This window comes from Peromyscus maniculatus, chromosome 2, assembly GCF_049852395.1.
Source record: "Peromyscus maniculatus bairdii isolate BWxNUB_F1_BW_parent chromosome 2, HU_Pman_BW_mat_3.1, whole genome shotgun sequence".
Lineage (NCBI taxonomy): Eukaryota > Metazoa > Chordata > Mammalia > Rodentia > Cricetidae > Peromyscus > Peromyscus maniculatus.
Genome location: NC_134853.1, coordinates 150815490 through 150829966, shown reverse-complemented (window position 1 = coordinate 150829966; position 14477 = coordinate 150815490). Strand labels below are relative to the sequence as shown.

At 45.6% G+C, this 14477-nt stretch overlaps 1 protein-coding gene across 9 annotated transcripts in view; it reads left to right on the top strand.

The window, feature by feature from the left end:
• Phactr4 (phosphatase and actin regulator 4) overlaps window positions 1–14203 on the top strand; it is a 76596-nt gene extending 62393 nt beyond the window's left edge. For 7 of the 9 annotated variants that reach the window (XM_076565319.1, XM_042272004.2, XM_042272006.2 and 4 more), the window contains 5 exons: window positions 1935–1990; window positions 4328–4389; window positions 6993–7130; window positions 8936–9012; window positions 11665–14203. In XM_076565319.1, the coding sequence (XP_076421434.1) occupies window positions 1935–1990; window positions 4328–4389; window positions 6993–7130; window positions 8936–9012; window positions 11665–11680 (349 nt within the window). In that variant the 3' untranslated portion in view covers window positions 11681–14203. The remainder of the gene's footprint in view (window positions 1–1934; window positions 1991–4327; window positions 4390–6992; window positions 7131–8935; window positions 9013–11664) is intronic. The other 2 variants (XR_013049371.1, XR_006069675.2) reach the window with 2 other exon arrangements.
• The last annotated feature ends 274 nt before the right edge of the window (window positions 14204–14477 follow it).

The window sequence follows — 14477 nt, the reverse complement described above, 5'->3', positions numbered from 1 at the left end:
TTGCTCCAGGGTGGGGCCTGGTTTGTGTGTCGTGTTCGTACTGCTGGTCCTGGGGCCACTCTGAAAGCCAGGACTCTGTTAGTTTCCACCCGGGTTGTCACTGCAAAGGTTTGGGGATTATAATGTAAATTCTTTTGTGGTTGTTTTGTGAAAGTTTCATGCTGTGGCCTAAACTGGCCTTGTACCTATGGCAGCCTTCCTGCCTCAGCCTCCTGTGTGCTGGGACTCGAGGTCTTAGTGACTGCTCAGCAGTGCAGCGCCTTCCTCCCCCACTCTGTCAGGAAATTATGTAGACTAGTCAGTCTGTTCGTGGTCACGGTGTGGCCTGCCTTTCCTCGTCAGCAGCTGCCCCTCCTGTATCTGTCCATGGAGAGGACAGTGCGATCTTTGCCTTTCCCCCGGTGTTGCAGCCAGATGTGGTAATGCACGCATGGGATCCCAGCATTCAGGAGGCTGAGGCAAGATGGTTGCCACAAGTTTCAGACCACACTGATGTACAGTGGGAAACCCTGTTTCCAAAAAATAAAATAACACATATATATATATATGTCCATCAGGTATGTGTGTGTGTGTGTATGCTTTTTTCTTTTCTTTTTTTTATTTTTTTATTTTTTGAGACAGGGTTTCTCTGTGTAGCTTTGGTGCCTGTCCTGGAGCTTGCTCTGTAGACTAGGCTGGCCTCGAACTCACAGATATTCGCCTGGCTCTGCCTCCCAAATGCTGGGATTAAAGGCATGTACCACCACTCGGCAATCAGGTATATTTTAAAAACATTCAGCATGGCCAGATGTGGTGTGCACCTTTAATCCCATTACTGGGAGGCAGAGGCAAGTAGATCTTTGAGTTTGAGGCTAGCCTGCTCTACATAGTAAATTCTAGGACAGTCAGGTATACAGTGAGACCCTGTCTCAAAACAAAATATGTTCGACATCACTAATAATCAGAGAGACAGAAACCAGAACCACCAGATATCAGTTCACACATAGGGATAATGAACACCTTTATTTGTTTGTTTAAAGATTTATTTATTTATTATGTATACAGTGTTCTGTTTGTATGTATGTCTGCACACCAGAAGAGGTCACCAGATCTCATTATAGATGGTTGTGAGCCACCATGTGGTTGCTGGGAATTGAACTCGGGATCTATGGAAGAGCAAGCAGTCAGTGCTCTTAACCTCTGAGCCATCTCTACAGCCCCTGTTTGTTTGTTTTTTGAGACAGAATTTTTTTGTTTTTGCCCTTGCCATCCTGGAACTCACTCTGTAGACCAGGCTGGCCTTGAAATCACAGAGATCCGATTGCCTCTGCCTCCTTGAGTGCTGGGATTAAAGACCATCATGCCTAGTAAGGATTCTTTTTGTTTGTTTGTTTTAAAGTTCTTTTTCCTTTTTTAAAAATGTGTATGAGTGTTTTGGCTGTATGTAAGCACATGTGTGCAATGCCCAAGAAATTCAGAAGACAGCATCAGATCCCCTGGAACTGGGATTCCGGTCGGTTGTGAGCTGCCACGTCAGTGCTTGGAACCAAACCCAGGTTCTCTGGTAGAACAGCAGTGTTTCTAACTGCCAGGCCCCTCCACACTTGCCCACCTTTCTGTCTTGAGGAAGATCTAGGTCCCCCTGGGCATCTACCCTCAGGTGCTGGCCTCCCAGGTGTAAGCCACCACGGTCAGCACAGTAGTGTGTGTACAGTAGTGTGTGTACAGCAGTGTGTGCACAGCAGTGTGTGTACAGCAGTGTATATAGTAGCACTCTCCATGTCAAATTGCTTCATGATAAGCAAATACGCTACTGGAGTATATGTTAGAGATTTTCCTGATTTCTTTGTTATAGGTCAATATAAATCTTGGCCCAAGAAACTCCCCAAATCCTTAGAAACAGTGATTGGAGCTTTGCCACAGACAGTTAAGTACCCTGTGTCTCTCTGTTGTAGGCGACTGAGCCAAAGACCGACAGCAGAAGAACTGGAGCAACGGAATATACTGCAGCGTGAGTGCAATGTGCATAAGGCCAGGAGTGTTTGCTAAAGGGCCACGGAGAGTTATTAGTTCCTGCTCTGGAAGCCCAGCTTCCTAGAAAGATGTCTCCATGGTATTGTTCAGTGTACAATAATACGCCAGAAACTTTTTTCAAATGTTTTCATAGCATCCTGGGTCTATGTTGGCATTTGTGATAATGTGACTGTGTGTGCAGGCTTGGCCTATGCATTCTTTGTTCAGGGAGCTAAGGTAATGGCTGAGTTGGTGTACAGGACATATCTGTTCCTGGTGGATTCTAAGGATAGGGCCCAAAACAATCCCCTGATCCATGGTTTTCATTCTCCATTTATCTCTTGACTTGTATTTCTGCAGCCACCAAATAGGAGAGCGTATCTAACTTATTGTCCATGTGCATAGTTTGAACAATGTTCTCATCTCAGACTGACTTTAGTCTTAGGTTTTGAGTTAGAACCTGTGCTGTGGCGCTCCTCCCCTTCCTCTCCTGGGTCTGGAGCTCCTGAGGACAGATGGCAGTCCCACCTCCCACTCCCATCTTGTCCCTGCTTGTATCCATCCCAGGTCAAATCACCAGAAATAGTCCAGCCAGGTGCTTCCACTCCAGGGCTCCCTTCTGTCTTCCCACCCTAAGCTCTCAGCATACCCTTCCCCGAAGGCCTTCTGTGTCCTTGTTCCTTGGAAGTACCCACCGCAGTGAAGACCCTGAGCTGAGCCCCTAGGACAAGGACCAGCCATGTCCTGGGATACCTGTGTCCTTGGGTCTCAAATCCCGTCCCTCTGGCTCTGCCGGCAGTCCTGTTTGCCCCTCGGAGAGTGATCTCTTCTCGACAGCTCTTACCTATTTCATCCCTGTGGACATGGATGTGGAGGGTACGGAGTGAAGAGGAGAGAGACACAAAGGAGGACAGGGTGCAGTGAAGAGGGATGGGAGTGTCTGTGAGAGTGGAGAGACACAGTCGATTCTCTGGAGCAAGTAGGGGTGGGGTGGAGGAAAGCGTTCCTATTTCAGCAGAGGAGTGGCAGGGTCTCCGGAAGCTGCTTCAGCATGCCGTCTGATCATTCCCTCACCTGCTTTCTCAGTGCTGTTTGGATCTATATTCACAGTTTAGTCACTCAGTGAGTTTAGAATTGAGAAGCTTTGTAGAAACCACCCTTGACGGGGTGCATTATCAATTAACTATTCTTAGGATGACTCTGGAAATTTTTTCTTTTCTTTTTTAAAAAAAGATTTATTACTGTTTTTAATTGCATATATGTGTGTGCATGCATATGAGTGCAGGTGTCCACTGAGGCCAGAGGCATCAGACCTCCCTAGAGCCAGAGTCACAGGCAGTTGTGAGCCAGCCAGTAGTGTGCTGGGAACTAAACTTGGGTCCTCTGCAAGTGCAGTATGCATTTACTTTTTATATATAATTTATTTTATTTCTCTGTGTTTTGTCTGCATGTATGTCTGTGCAGCATATGGGTGCCTGGTGCCCTCAGAGGCCAGAAGAGGGCATCAGATCCTCTGGAACTGGAGTTACAGATGGTTTTGAGCCTGGGAACCAAACCTGTATCCTCTAGAAGAGCAGCCAGTGCTCTTAATCACTGGTCCATTTCTGCAGCCCCTAGAAACTTTTTTCCCCAAGAAAAGTATTTGTCTATTTTATTATATATGTGTACATGTGTTGTGAGTGTGTGCCATGTTTGAGGTGGGTGATGGTAGAGGCCAGAAGAGGGAGTGGAATTCCCCCAACCCAGCTGAAGTTACAGGCAGTGTGAGCCTCCACTGTGGTTGCTGGGAATTGAACTCAGGTCCTCTAGTGCAGCAAGTGTACTGAACTGTCTCCTGAAAACTTCCTCTTCAAGAGCACTATAGTCAGTATTAAAAATATTTTCAGCTCTCTAGATCATTAAGCACATGGAAATGTTTAGGTAGCTGAAAAATGCTTAAAAATGTGAAAAACTGCCTGGTGGTTGTGGCTCACACCTTTAATCCCAAGCACTCAGGAGACAGACATGTGGATCTCTGTGAGTTTGAGGCCAGCCTGGTCTATAGAGCTACTTTAGAACAGTCAGGACTGCTACACGGAGAAAGCCTGTCTTAAAAAAAAAAGTGAAAAATATCCTTGGCTCAAGTCTGATGCCCTAGTTTTCTGTGTTTAAGTACTTGACTATACAGTGGACAGGAAAGACTGCCTTACTAGGAAAGGGTTCTTGATTAGCCATTCACAAATGGAGTATTTCGGTCTTGCTTTGACCTCTAAGAAATATATGTATTATATTACTAAAATGTTTGGTGTGCAGATTGTCATTTTGAAGTAATATCCTTTGTTTCTATGAACTGAAGCTAAAAATGAAGCTGATCGCCAAGCAGAGAAACGAGAGATTAAGCGTCGACTCACTAGAAAGGTACGGTGTCCTTGTATTTGGGTGACCTGTGTGATTGGAGTCAATGAGTTGGACTCATGCCTTAGATCGCTAGGAAAATAAGCACATCTATATAGAAACCCCCACCATATTGGCAGGAGTGCACCTCTTGGTTGGGTTGTAATATTTGAGAGAGGTTGGCACATGGTACATTTAAACCAAGAACTCTGAATGTGGTGGGAGGTTTCTTGTTTTCCTGGAGGGTTCTGTTTGCTTGGGTTTGGGGGTGGGGTGGGGATCAAAAGAAGGTCTTTGTGCATTCTAGACAACTATTCTACTAGTGAGCCCTTTTAGACTAAAAATTTTATTGATATATAGAAGCAATAATAGGAGAATTTGTAGCATTCCATTTTGCAAACAGACTGGTTGTTTTCAAATCAAGAAAGTAATTGAAATAATCCTGAGACCTGGGAAATAAGAAGAGACGTGATTTTCTCCCTGGTCTGGGTCAGTCGGGATAAGACTTTTCTGCAGTGGCCCATGTTGGCACTGGAGTCATCTCTTTTCTTTTCCGTTCCCCATTACGTTTATAGTTGCCTCCTGCAGATTCTGATGTGTTCTTAGCACTCTAGAGGCTTACCAAAAGTCATAAGACTCGCCAGGCAAATGCCATAGCACCTTTGGGCCTAGCACCTGGGAGACAGAGGCAGGAGGATCTCTTAGTCGAGGCTAGCCTGGTCCACAGAGTGAGCTCCAGGACAGCCAGGGCAACACAGAGAAACCCTGTCTCAAAAAACAGAACAAGAAATCCCAGAACAGTGAAAGTATGGATATTCTTTCTGGAATTATTCTATCGCTCTCCAGGAATGGAGGAATTATCCTTGCTGATTAGAGGCCATTCCCAGTCCTACTGCCTTTTAACATTTAAGGTGACCTAATTGTATAGCCTTAAATGTAATTTCCCTGGCTAGAGAGACGGCTCAGAGGTTAAGAGCACTGGTTGCTCTTCCAAAAGTCCTGAGTTCAATTCCCAGCAATCACATGGTGGCTAATAACCATCTGTAATGAGATCTGGTGCTTTCTAGCATGCAGGGACACATGCATACAGAACACTGTATACATAATAAATAAATAAATCTTAAAAAATAGGTAAATCAGCCAGGCGGTGGTGGCACACGCCTTTAATCCCAGCACCTCGGGAGGCAGAACCAGGTGGATCTCTGTGAGTTCGAGACCAGCCTGGTCTACAGAGCGAGATCTAGGACAGGCACCAAAACTACACAAAGAAACCCTGTCTTGAAAAAAAACAAAACAAACAAAAAAAAGTAAATCTTTGGGGGAAAAAAAGGGGGGAGGATGAAGGGCATTGAAGAACCTCCATATGAGGTTTGCTTTCATTTGTGGCAGATTTAGCCACTGGGCAAAGAAACTGCCTTTTCCTCAGCTGCTAACAGTATGCTGTCGAAACTGGACAAGCGGGACACAAAAGAAGGTGACTGCCAAATGGGATCTGATGCCCTCTGCTGGTGTGCAGGCATACATGCAGATGGAGTATTCATGCACTTCAGATAAATAAATAAATCTTTAGGGGAAAAAGTCATAATTTCCACAGAATCTGCTATTTTGGTAGCATTGACCAGGTATTTCCTGGGAACGTCTCAGAGCCATGTAACCTCAGGTTCTATTCTAGACCCATCTATAATCAGAATCCACTTTTTCTTGAGGCAGGGAGGTGGGAGGGGCCAGTGCTGGGGCTGGACCAAGGGTGTCATGGATGCTAAACATGTGCTTTGCACTGAGCTCTAGCCTCAGACAGCAGCCTCTGCATTGTAACCAGATCTTCAGGCACTAGGAGCACACATTAAAGTTTGCGGAACATGGGGCATGGCAATCGTTCTATACAATGATGTGAATTAAAATAAAAAACCAAACTCTTACAGTTTTTATACATTTTTACCTATTTTGCGTGTATGGAGTATTGCATGTTATGGCATGCATGTGGAAGTCAGAGGACAACTTGTGGGCCTGAGCTCTCTCTCTCTCTCTCCACTGTGAGTCCCAGGGATTAACCGCAGTTCATCAGACTTGGTGACAAGTGCTCTCACCCATTACCCACCAAGCCACCTTGCCAGTCCAGAATGAAACTCCTAATACCCAGAATCCTCGGAGAGCTTTGGGAGGATGGGACCCAGGCGGGTATAGTTAAAGCTTCCCAGGTAGTCTGGGTATGGTTGCTCATTCCTATAATTCTGGCACGAAGGTGGCTGAGTCAGCAGGAAAATTACTGCGGGTTTCAGGCTAGCCTGAGCTACAGAGTAAGACCTTATCTCAAAAGAAAAAAACACTGCTGACGGTGGCACTTGCCTCTAATCCCAGCACTCGGGAGGCAGAGGCAAGAGGATCTCTCTGAGTTTGAGGCCAGCCTGGGCTACAGAGTGAGTTCCAAGATGGCTAGAACTACACAGAGAAATCCTATCTCAAAAAACAATAAATAAATAAATAAATAAATAAATAAATAAATAAATAAATAAATAAATAAATAAATAAATAAATAAATAAATAAAAGAAAGCAAGCTCCCCATGTAGCTCCAGTGTCCATTGATGGTAAAGCAACTGGAATGCGTGATGGCCTCTGTTTCTTTCAGCTCAGTCAAAGGCCAACTGTGGCTGAACTACTTGCCAGGAAGATTCTGAGGTTTAATGAGTATGTGGAGGTAACAGATGCTCAGGATTATGACCGGCGAGCAGATAAACCTTGGACCAAACTGACACCTGCTGACAAGGTAAATCAAAAATGCTCTCATAGTCTCTTTGATTTTCCTTCTTACTCTTCTCTTTTCTATTATTATTTTATTTTGAAACACACTTATGGCTTTTTGGTTTGTTTGTTTTTTTCTTCTCGAGACAGGGTTTCTCTGTGTAGTTTTGGTGCCTGTCCTGGATCTCACTCTGTAGACCAGGCTGGCCTCGAACTCACAAAGATCTGCCTGGTTCTGCCTCCTGAGTGCTGGGATTAAAGGCGTTTGCTACCACCACCATCCAGCTTAGGGTTTATTAAGAGAGATTTTAAACAGATTTAAGCATGGAGGTAACAGAAAGAGGCACTTGGCAGAGCACAGCATACGCCCCAGTGTGGGCATCTTCAGAGTCCATGCTCTGCTCTTCTTTCTCTGAAGGATACAAGTTACTAATGAGAGAGTAAGCCGGCAGCAAAGCTTCTAGTTTGATAGGATGCTAAATTTCAAAGCAAGGTACAAAATGCCAAGATGTAAACCCCAGTCTTATATTAAACATTGAGAAAACAGCTGTATTGCCAGGCAGCACACACCTTTGATCCCAGCCCCTCAGAAGGCAGGGGCAGGTGGATCTCTGTGGGTTGAGGCCAGCCTGGTCCACAGAGTGATTTCCAGGACACCCAGGTCTACACAGAGAAACTGTCTCAAAAAAAAAGAAAGGAAGGAAGGAAGGAAGAAAGGAAGGAAGGAAGGAAGGAAGGAAGGAAGGAAGGAAGGAAGGAAGGAAGGAAGGAAGGAAGGAAAAAAGAGAAAATTGAGATAGAAATAAAATCCTTTTTTTTGTCTTTGTTGTTACATTTTTGGTTTTGTTTGTTTGTTTGTTTGTTTGTTTTCTGGGGAACTTTTTGAGACAGAGTTTCTCTGTAGTTTTCGTGGCTGCCCTGGATCTTGCTCCGTAGACCAGGCTGTCCTCGAATTCATAGATATCCACCTGCCTCTGCCTATGGAGTGCTGGGATTAAAGGTGTGCACCACCATCGCCTGCCCCTCCCCCCTTTTAATATTTTATGTTTATGGGTGTTTTTCTGGCCTGTCTGTCTATGCAGAGAGGCCAGAAGAAGGGCATCGAATGCCCTGGAACTGAATTACAGGCAGTTGTTAGCCACCATGTGGGGATTGAATCCCGGATCCTCTGGAAGAGCAGTGCTGCTCTTAACTGCCAAGCGTTCTCTCCATCCCAATAAATCATATTCGTAGGGCCGGAGAGATGGCTCAGTGGTTAAGAGCACCAGCTGCTGTTCCAGAGGACCCAGGTTCAGTTCCCCGCACCCACATAGCAGCTCACAACTGTCTGTAACTCTAGTTCCAGAGCATCTGGCATCCTTCCAGAGGCATACATGCAGGCAAAAAAACCAATGCACATAAAAATAAATAAAGCCTCAAAAAAAAAAACATAAAAAAAATCCCCATATTATTAACAGAGGCAGTTGGAGGAGATTTGGTGCTGTATTTGAGTAATTATACTTATTCACTTCTATACCCTGCTTAATGTGCTGTGGAAACTACAAAGGCTTTACAGTCTATCTTTTTAACGCTTTGCTTTAACTTGAGACTTGGCTTTGCACGAAGCTTAGTGGTGTCAAGGAGAGTGCCATGTGTCTGGTTCAGCTCCAATGGCTCTCTTGACCAGGCTTTTTTCTTTTTTCTTTTTTCTTGACCTGGCTTTTTTCTTCCCTCTGTGCTGTACCCAAGACTTGTGGTTCCTCCTGACGGTTAGCCCATTAGAGACATGGCAAGTCACACAGCTGCCCTTCAGGAGAGATACGATGCTTGAATCTTATTTCTATCCTACAGGCTGCCATAAGAAAAGAATTGAATGAATTTAAAAGCTCAGAGATGGAGGTTCATGAAGACAGCAAACATTTTACACGGTAAGACCCTAAAGATCCAAATATTTATAGCTAAGTAAAATTTCTCCAATGGACAAGCATAACAAAGTTGTTCAGATAGGAGGAATTCTACTGATCTAGAAAGCCAGGCATGGGGGCATAGATCCGTAATCACAGCACTTGGAAGGTGGAGGCAGAAGGATCAGGAGTTCAAGGCCAGCCTCGACTCCATGAGACCTTGTATTAAGAACAGAGACAGTGGGGCCAGGTGACGGCTCTGTGGATGAGCACTGCTGTGAAAGTGTAAAGATGAGTTTGGACCCCTAGAGCCACTAAAGCCAGATGCGAGTGTCTATCATCCCCACGTACCACAGTGAGATGGAAAGCAGAGATAGGCCAATCCTCAGAAGTCCATGGGCTAGCCTAGTGTACACAGCAGTGAACAAGAGACCTTGACTCAAACCAGTGGAAGACAAAGACCGACACCCTCGGCTGTCAGAGTCTGACTCCCACGTGCCCACTGCATATGTGGATCTGCACCCACACATTACACATGTTAGAAATAGAGTGAGCCGGGCGGTGGTGGCACACACCTTTAATCCCAGCACTCAGGAGGCAGAGGCAGATGGATCTCTGAGTTCTAGGCCAACCTGGTCTTCAGAGAGTTCAGAACAGCCAGGGCTACAGAGAAACCCTGCCTCAAGAAACCAAACAACAACAACAACAAAAAGAAGAAATGAATAGGGCCGAGGATGTAGCTCAGTTTGTAGAGTGCTTGTCTTGCATGCACAAAGCCCTGGGTTCCATCCCCAGCACTTATAATCTGGGTGTGGTGGTGTATTGTAACTAGAGTTTTTCTCTCCAGGTCCCTCTAAGCCCAGGGAGTCCCATAGCCCACTTATAAAATAAACATACAGATGCTTATATTATTTAAATTGCTCAGCCTTTAGCTCAGGCCTACCACTGTCTAGCTCTTGCATTTAAACTCAGCCCATTTCTGTTAATCTATATGTCACCATGTGTTCCGTGGCTTTACCTGCTGCCTTTTACATCATGCTCCCCGGACGGCAGGCTGGTGTCTCCTCCTAGCTTCCACCTCTCAGCCTCTCTTCTCTCTTTGTTCTACTTATCCTATACTTCCTGCCTGGCTACTGGCCAATCAGTGTTTTATCAATCAATCATAGCAACATATATTCACAACATACAGGACATCCCACAGCAGTGTGTGTCTGTTATCCTAGCACTCAGGTGATAGAGGCAGGAAGGTCAGGATTTCAAGATCATCCTCAGCTACATAGCGAGTTCCAGAGCATCCTGGGCTAAATCAATCCCTGTACCAAAGGAACACCACCAACGAAAGAGAATGAGAACTAAGGGGCAGTTGTAAATGCCTTTCTGAGTTTTGCCATTTTGTGTAGCCCAGACCTAGAATTTATATGTAACCAGGGCTGGCTTGAAACTCTCTAGCTCCTACCCTCAAAGTGCTGGGATTACAAACTTGAGTTACTAATCTCCCAGATACTTCTTCTGTTGTTGTTTTTGAGACGGGGTCTCACTGTCCCGAGACTGGACTGCAGGCCTATGCCACCATGCCTAGCTTAGCCTGGGGCTCTGGATCCTTCTGTCAGCCTCCTAAGAGCAGAGGCTACAGATGTGAGTGTGAGATCTGTGAGACCATAAACTGTGTAGACAGCTTAGTTTATTTAGCAAGTATTTACTGAGCACCTTTAACACAGTACATACAATTCTGGATCCTTTGGTTACAACAGGCAATCAGGAAGAACCTCGAGTTTCTACAAGCTCTTGTTCTGCAGCAGAAGGGCAACTGGGAAATAAACTGCAGACATTTAAGGCTGATGCACCTGTGACACACTGAGGTGGAGATGCCTGGAGTCTAGAGAGCAAGCATCCCTCTCTCAGACCCTCCATCCTCAGCCTGCAGTTGAATTGCCACCGTATCAACTCAAGATAGTAGATGCTTAAGGAGAAAATCCATTTTTTTGTTGTTTTCTTTTGTTTTTGTTCTATGAAACAAAACCGGGGATCCTGCTCTTTTGTTTACTTGGCTTCTGACAAACAGCTGTTTTGCCGATTGTCTGCAGAGTGACAAGCACAGGTCTGACCAGTTCTCCTTTGGGGAGCTTGTTGTCCTTTTGAGATAGGATCTCACACTGTAGCTCAAGCTAGCCTGGAACCTGGAACTCAAAGCAGTCCTCCTGCCTCAAACTACCAATGCTGGAAGTACCGCTACCTCTCCAGCTACAACATAATAGTACTAATCGAGTGGAGCCAGCGCTAGAGATTTAATTTAGTGGTGGAGCATGTACGAGCCAGCCCTACTTCAGCCTTCAGCACCACTGGAACTACATACATTTTTGTAATCAACAAAAATCCTTTTGATTTTTCCCAAAAAATTTAAAGAATAGAAAAGCAGTCTTGGGCTAGAGGGATGGCTCAGTGGTTAAGAGCACTGGCTGCTCTTCCAGAGGACCTGAGTTCATTTCTCAGCAACCATATGGTGGCTCACAACCATCTATAACCTAGACCCGTTGCCCTCTTCTGGCATGTAGGTATACTACCTGCAGGCAGAACACTGTATACATAATAAATAAATCTTTTTAAAAAAAAGGAAAGAAAAAAAAAAGAAAAGCAGTCTCAATTGTCTGGTAACTTGTCCTTTTTTGACCCTTCCAGCTACCATCGCCCATGATGCTGAAGTGTGAGAAAGGGACTGAAGGACCATGGAAAAGCAACCATAGCACTTCCCACACAGCCAGGCTGCTCTGGGATCTGGTTTGGGGTGAAGAGCACTTCTATGAACGTAGCCTTTCACTGGAACGGAGTCTCCTGTGCCGCCCTTAGAGAAGAATGAAACACCTAATGCTTTTGAACCTGTTAACAGCACTGCAGTGGACTTGAAGGCGTCCCTGTCCCCAGCCACCCAAGCTCGGGCCCTTGATGGACCTGAGTTTTACTGGCTGCAGCACACCCTGCCCCGAGACAGTGCTTGTGCTGAGGCAGGTGGTGCCATTAGCCTTACCCACCTCGCTGTGTGTGTGTGTGAGACCCACTCATGCAGGTGTTATTCCAGCCACCAAATCCTCTTGCCAGAAACCCCGGGGGCACTACCGTTCTAGCAAAGGGCCCCCACTTGCAGAAGAAGTGCTTGGACCCCCTGGCATGGCAGTTGGAAGAATGTACTATCCCTCCTAGACTGAGGCCGACAGGAAGCTTGGCGTCCGGGCTGTCCCTCCTTGACACTTGTCTTCCCAGCTCCTTCCCTTTTGTTTCGAGACAAGATCTTAAACTGTGGCTCAGGCTGGCCCCGCAACTCACTGTGTAGCCCAGGCTGGCCTCAAACTCCTGTCTCAGCCTCCCACATGCTGGGATTACAAGCATGAGCCATCATGTTTAGCTTTCATCCTGGTCCATATTTTAAAGTTATCTTAAAGAAATGATGGGAATTTACTCATTCAACAGTCGGAGCTGTGATCAAGCTGTTTAAATGAGAATATCATGCACAGTTTCTAAATACAAACCAAGAAAAAGGCCTTAATATTAATGTCACTTTGGCAGAGAACTGACTCATGGGTTAAACTCCATAGGCTATCTATGTTCCTTGTACCAAATGATACTGTAAATCACTTCAGCCGGTGGATGTAGGCGCCCTGTGGGAGCACACGTGTGCCACTGGTGCCCATGCGTGCAGCCAGAGCCCCTCCTCGGTGCCCTTGGCCCCCCTTGCTGTGGAGCCCCTCTGCTCCAGCAGCCTCCCGCCTCTCCTCTCTGGCAGCATTCACCTCACTTGCCTTTTCAATTCCATGCTGTAGCCAGTGTGGTCGGTGCCTAAGTTTCTGGATCAGGCCCTCCCCATTCGTATTTGTGATGTCAGTATGATTTCCTAAAGCAGATCTGGTTATGTACCTCGAAGAATTTTTCTCCTGAAACCCACACAGCCTCACTGTTCCCTCCTGATTGCAATTTACGTTGTAAGTGGAAAAGAAGACGTTCCGTTTCTCTCTTGTCTTTTTGTTTTAGTCTGCAGTCAGAATGTAGCTCAGCTAGCCTTAGACTTGAGGTCTTCCTCCCCAGCCTTCCCCATCTGGGATCATAAGGTCAACAGGCTTACCCAGCTCTTCCTCACCTTCGTATTTAGTAAATTGTGACTGTTTTGTTTCTCCTGCTTTGTTCTCTTTCCTGTTGGTGTTCTCTCAGCGATTTTCTCCTTGTTAGCATCACACTTAGTGAAGATTTAGAATAGAGGGCAAACAAAAATGCTCAAGTGACCTTAAAAATAGTACTTCCTTCTCCACGGAGGAAGAGGTGGTTTTGTTTTTTGTTCCTGCATGGTAGTTTCTGGCTATGGAACAAGACCCCACCTCCTCAGAGCTCGCTAACACTTGGGTTAAGGAGGAAACCCAGTGACTGTGCTAAGGCTGTTAGAAGTCTAGATACAGGTTGCCCTAACTGCTAACCCGAGAAGTCTAGATACAGGTTGCCATAACTGCTAACCCGAGAAGTCTAGATACAGGTTGCCGTAACTGCTAACCTGGTCGTTCTCCTTTGTGATTGCATTTTGTTCAGTGTGCTCAGGATGGAACCCGAGTTCTCACAAGCTAGGCCGGTGCTCCCTGCCACTGATCTGTCCCCAGCCCTGGCTCCAACCACTCTTTCCTGTTGGTTGGGGACTGTTTTGCATATGCCTATGCTATCTGTGGCTGAGGTGACATTTTGTTTTGTTTTATTAGATAGGGTCTCATGTGGCCCAGAATGGCCTCAGACTCACTAGATAGCCAAGGAAGACCTCAACCTCTGATCCCCCTGCCTCCACCTCCCAAGTGCAGGGAGTATGGACATGACCCACCATGCCTGACAGCAAAAAACTTTCCCGTCTTCCTTCACTGCGCTTCCCCTCTCGGTGCCAAGCCTGAGCTACCTGCCCGCTCCTGTGTGCCATCAGGGCTCGGAGTCACTGTTCATCTCATTGTCTTCTGAAACCTGGGGGAGGGTGGCATCTACTCAGTGGTTCTGTCTTAGTGTATATAAAAGTTGACTTTGTGTTTTCTGTCTGTAACTTGGAGTCACAAGTGTAAATGTAAAGGAGGAAAAGCCTAGCATATTGTACGTCAAGATGTTCCCCTAATGTACAGAATCATGTAAAATAAATAATTGCATTGTATATCAGTCTTCCCACCAATCTTAATTATTAAAGTATTTTAGAATATTAAAAAAACCTGGATTTGTTTATTTTTTATTTTTTTCAGTGCTGGAGATCGAGCTCAGGCCTCATTACTCTACTACTAAGCCATATCCCTGACCTGTGTTTTGTTTTGTTTTACATTTAAAATTTTTATTTTTATTTTTTTATTGGTGTTTTGCCTGTATGTATGTCTGTCTGTGTGAAGGTATTAGAGTTACAGACAGTTGTGAGCTGCCATGTGGGTGCTGGGAATGCAGCCTGGGTCCTCTGGAGGAGGAGTCGGTGCTCTAACCACTGAGCCACCTCT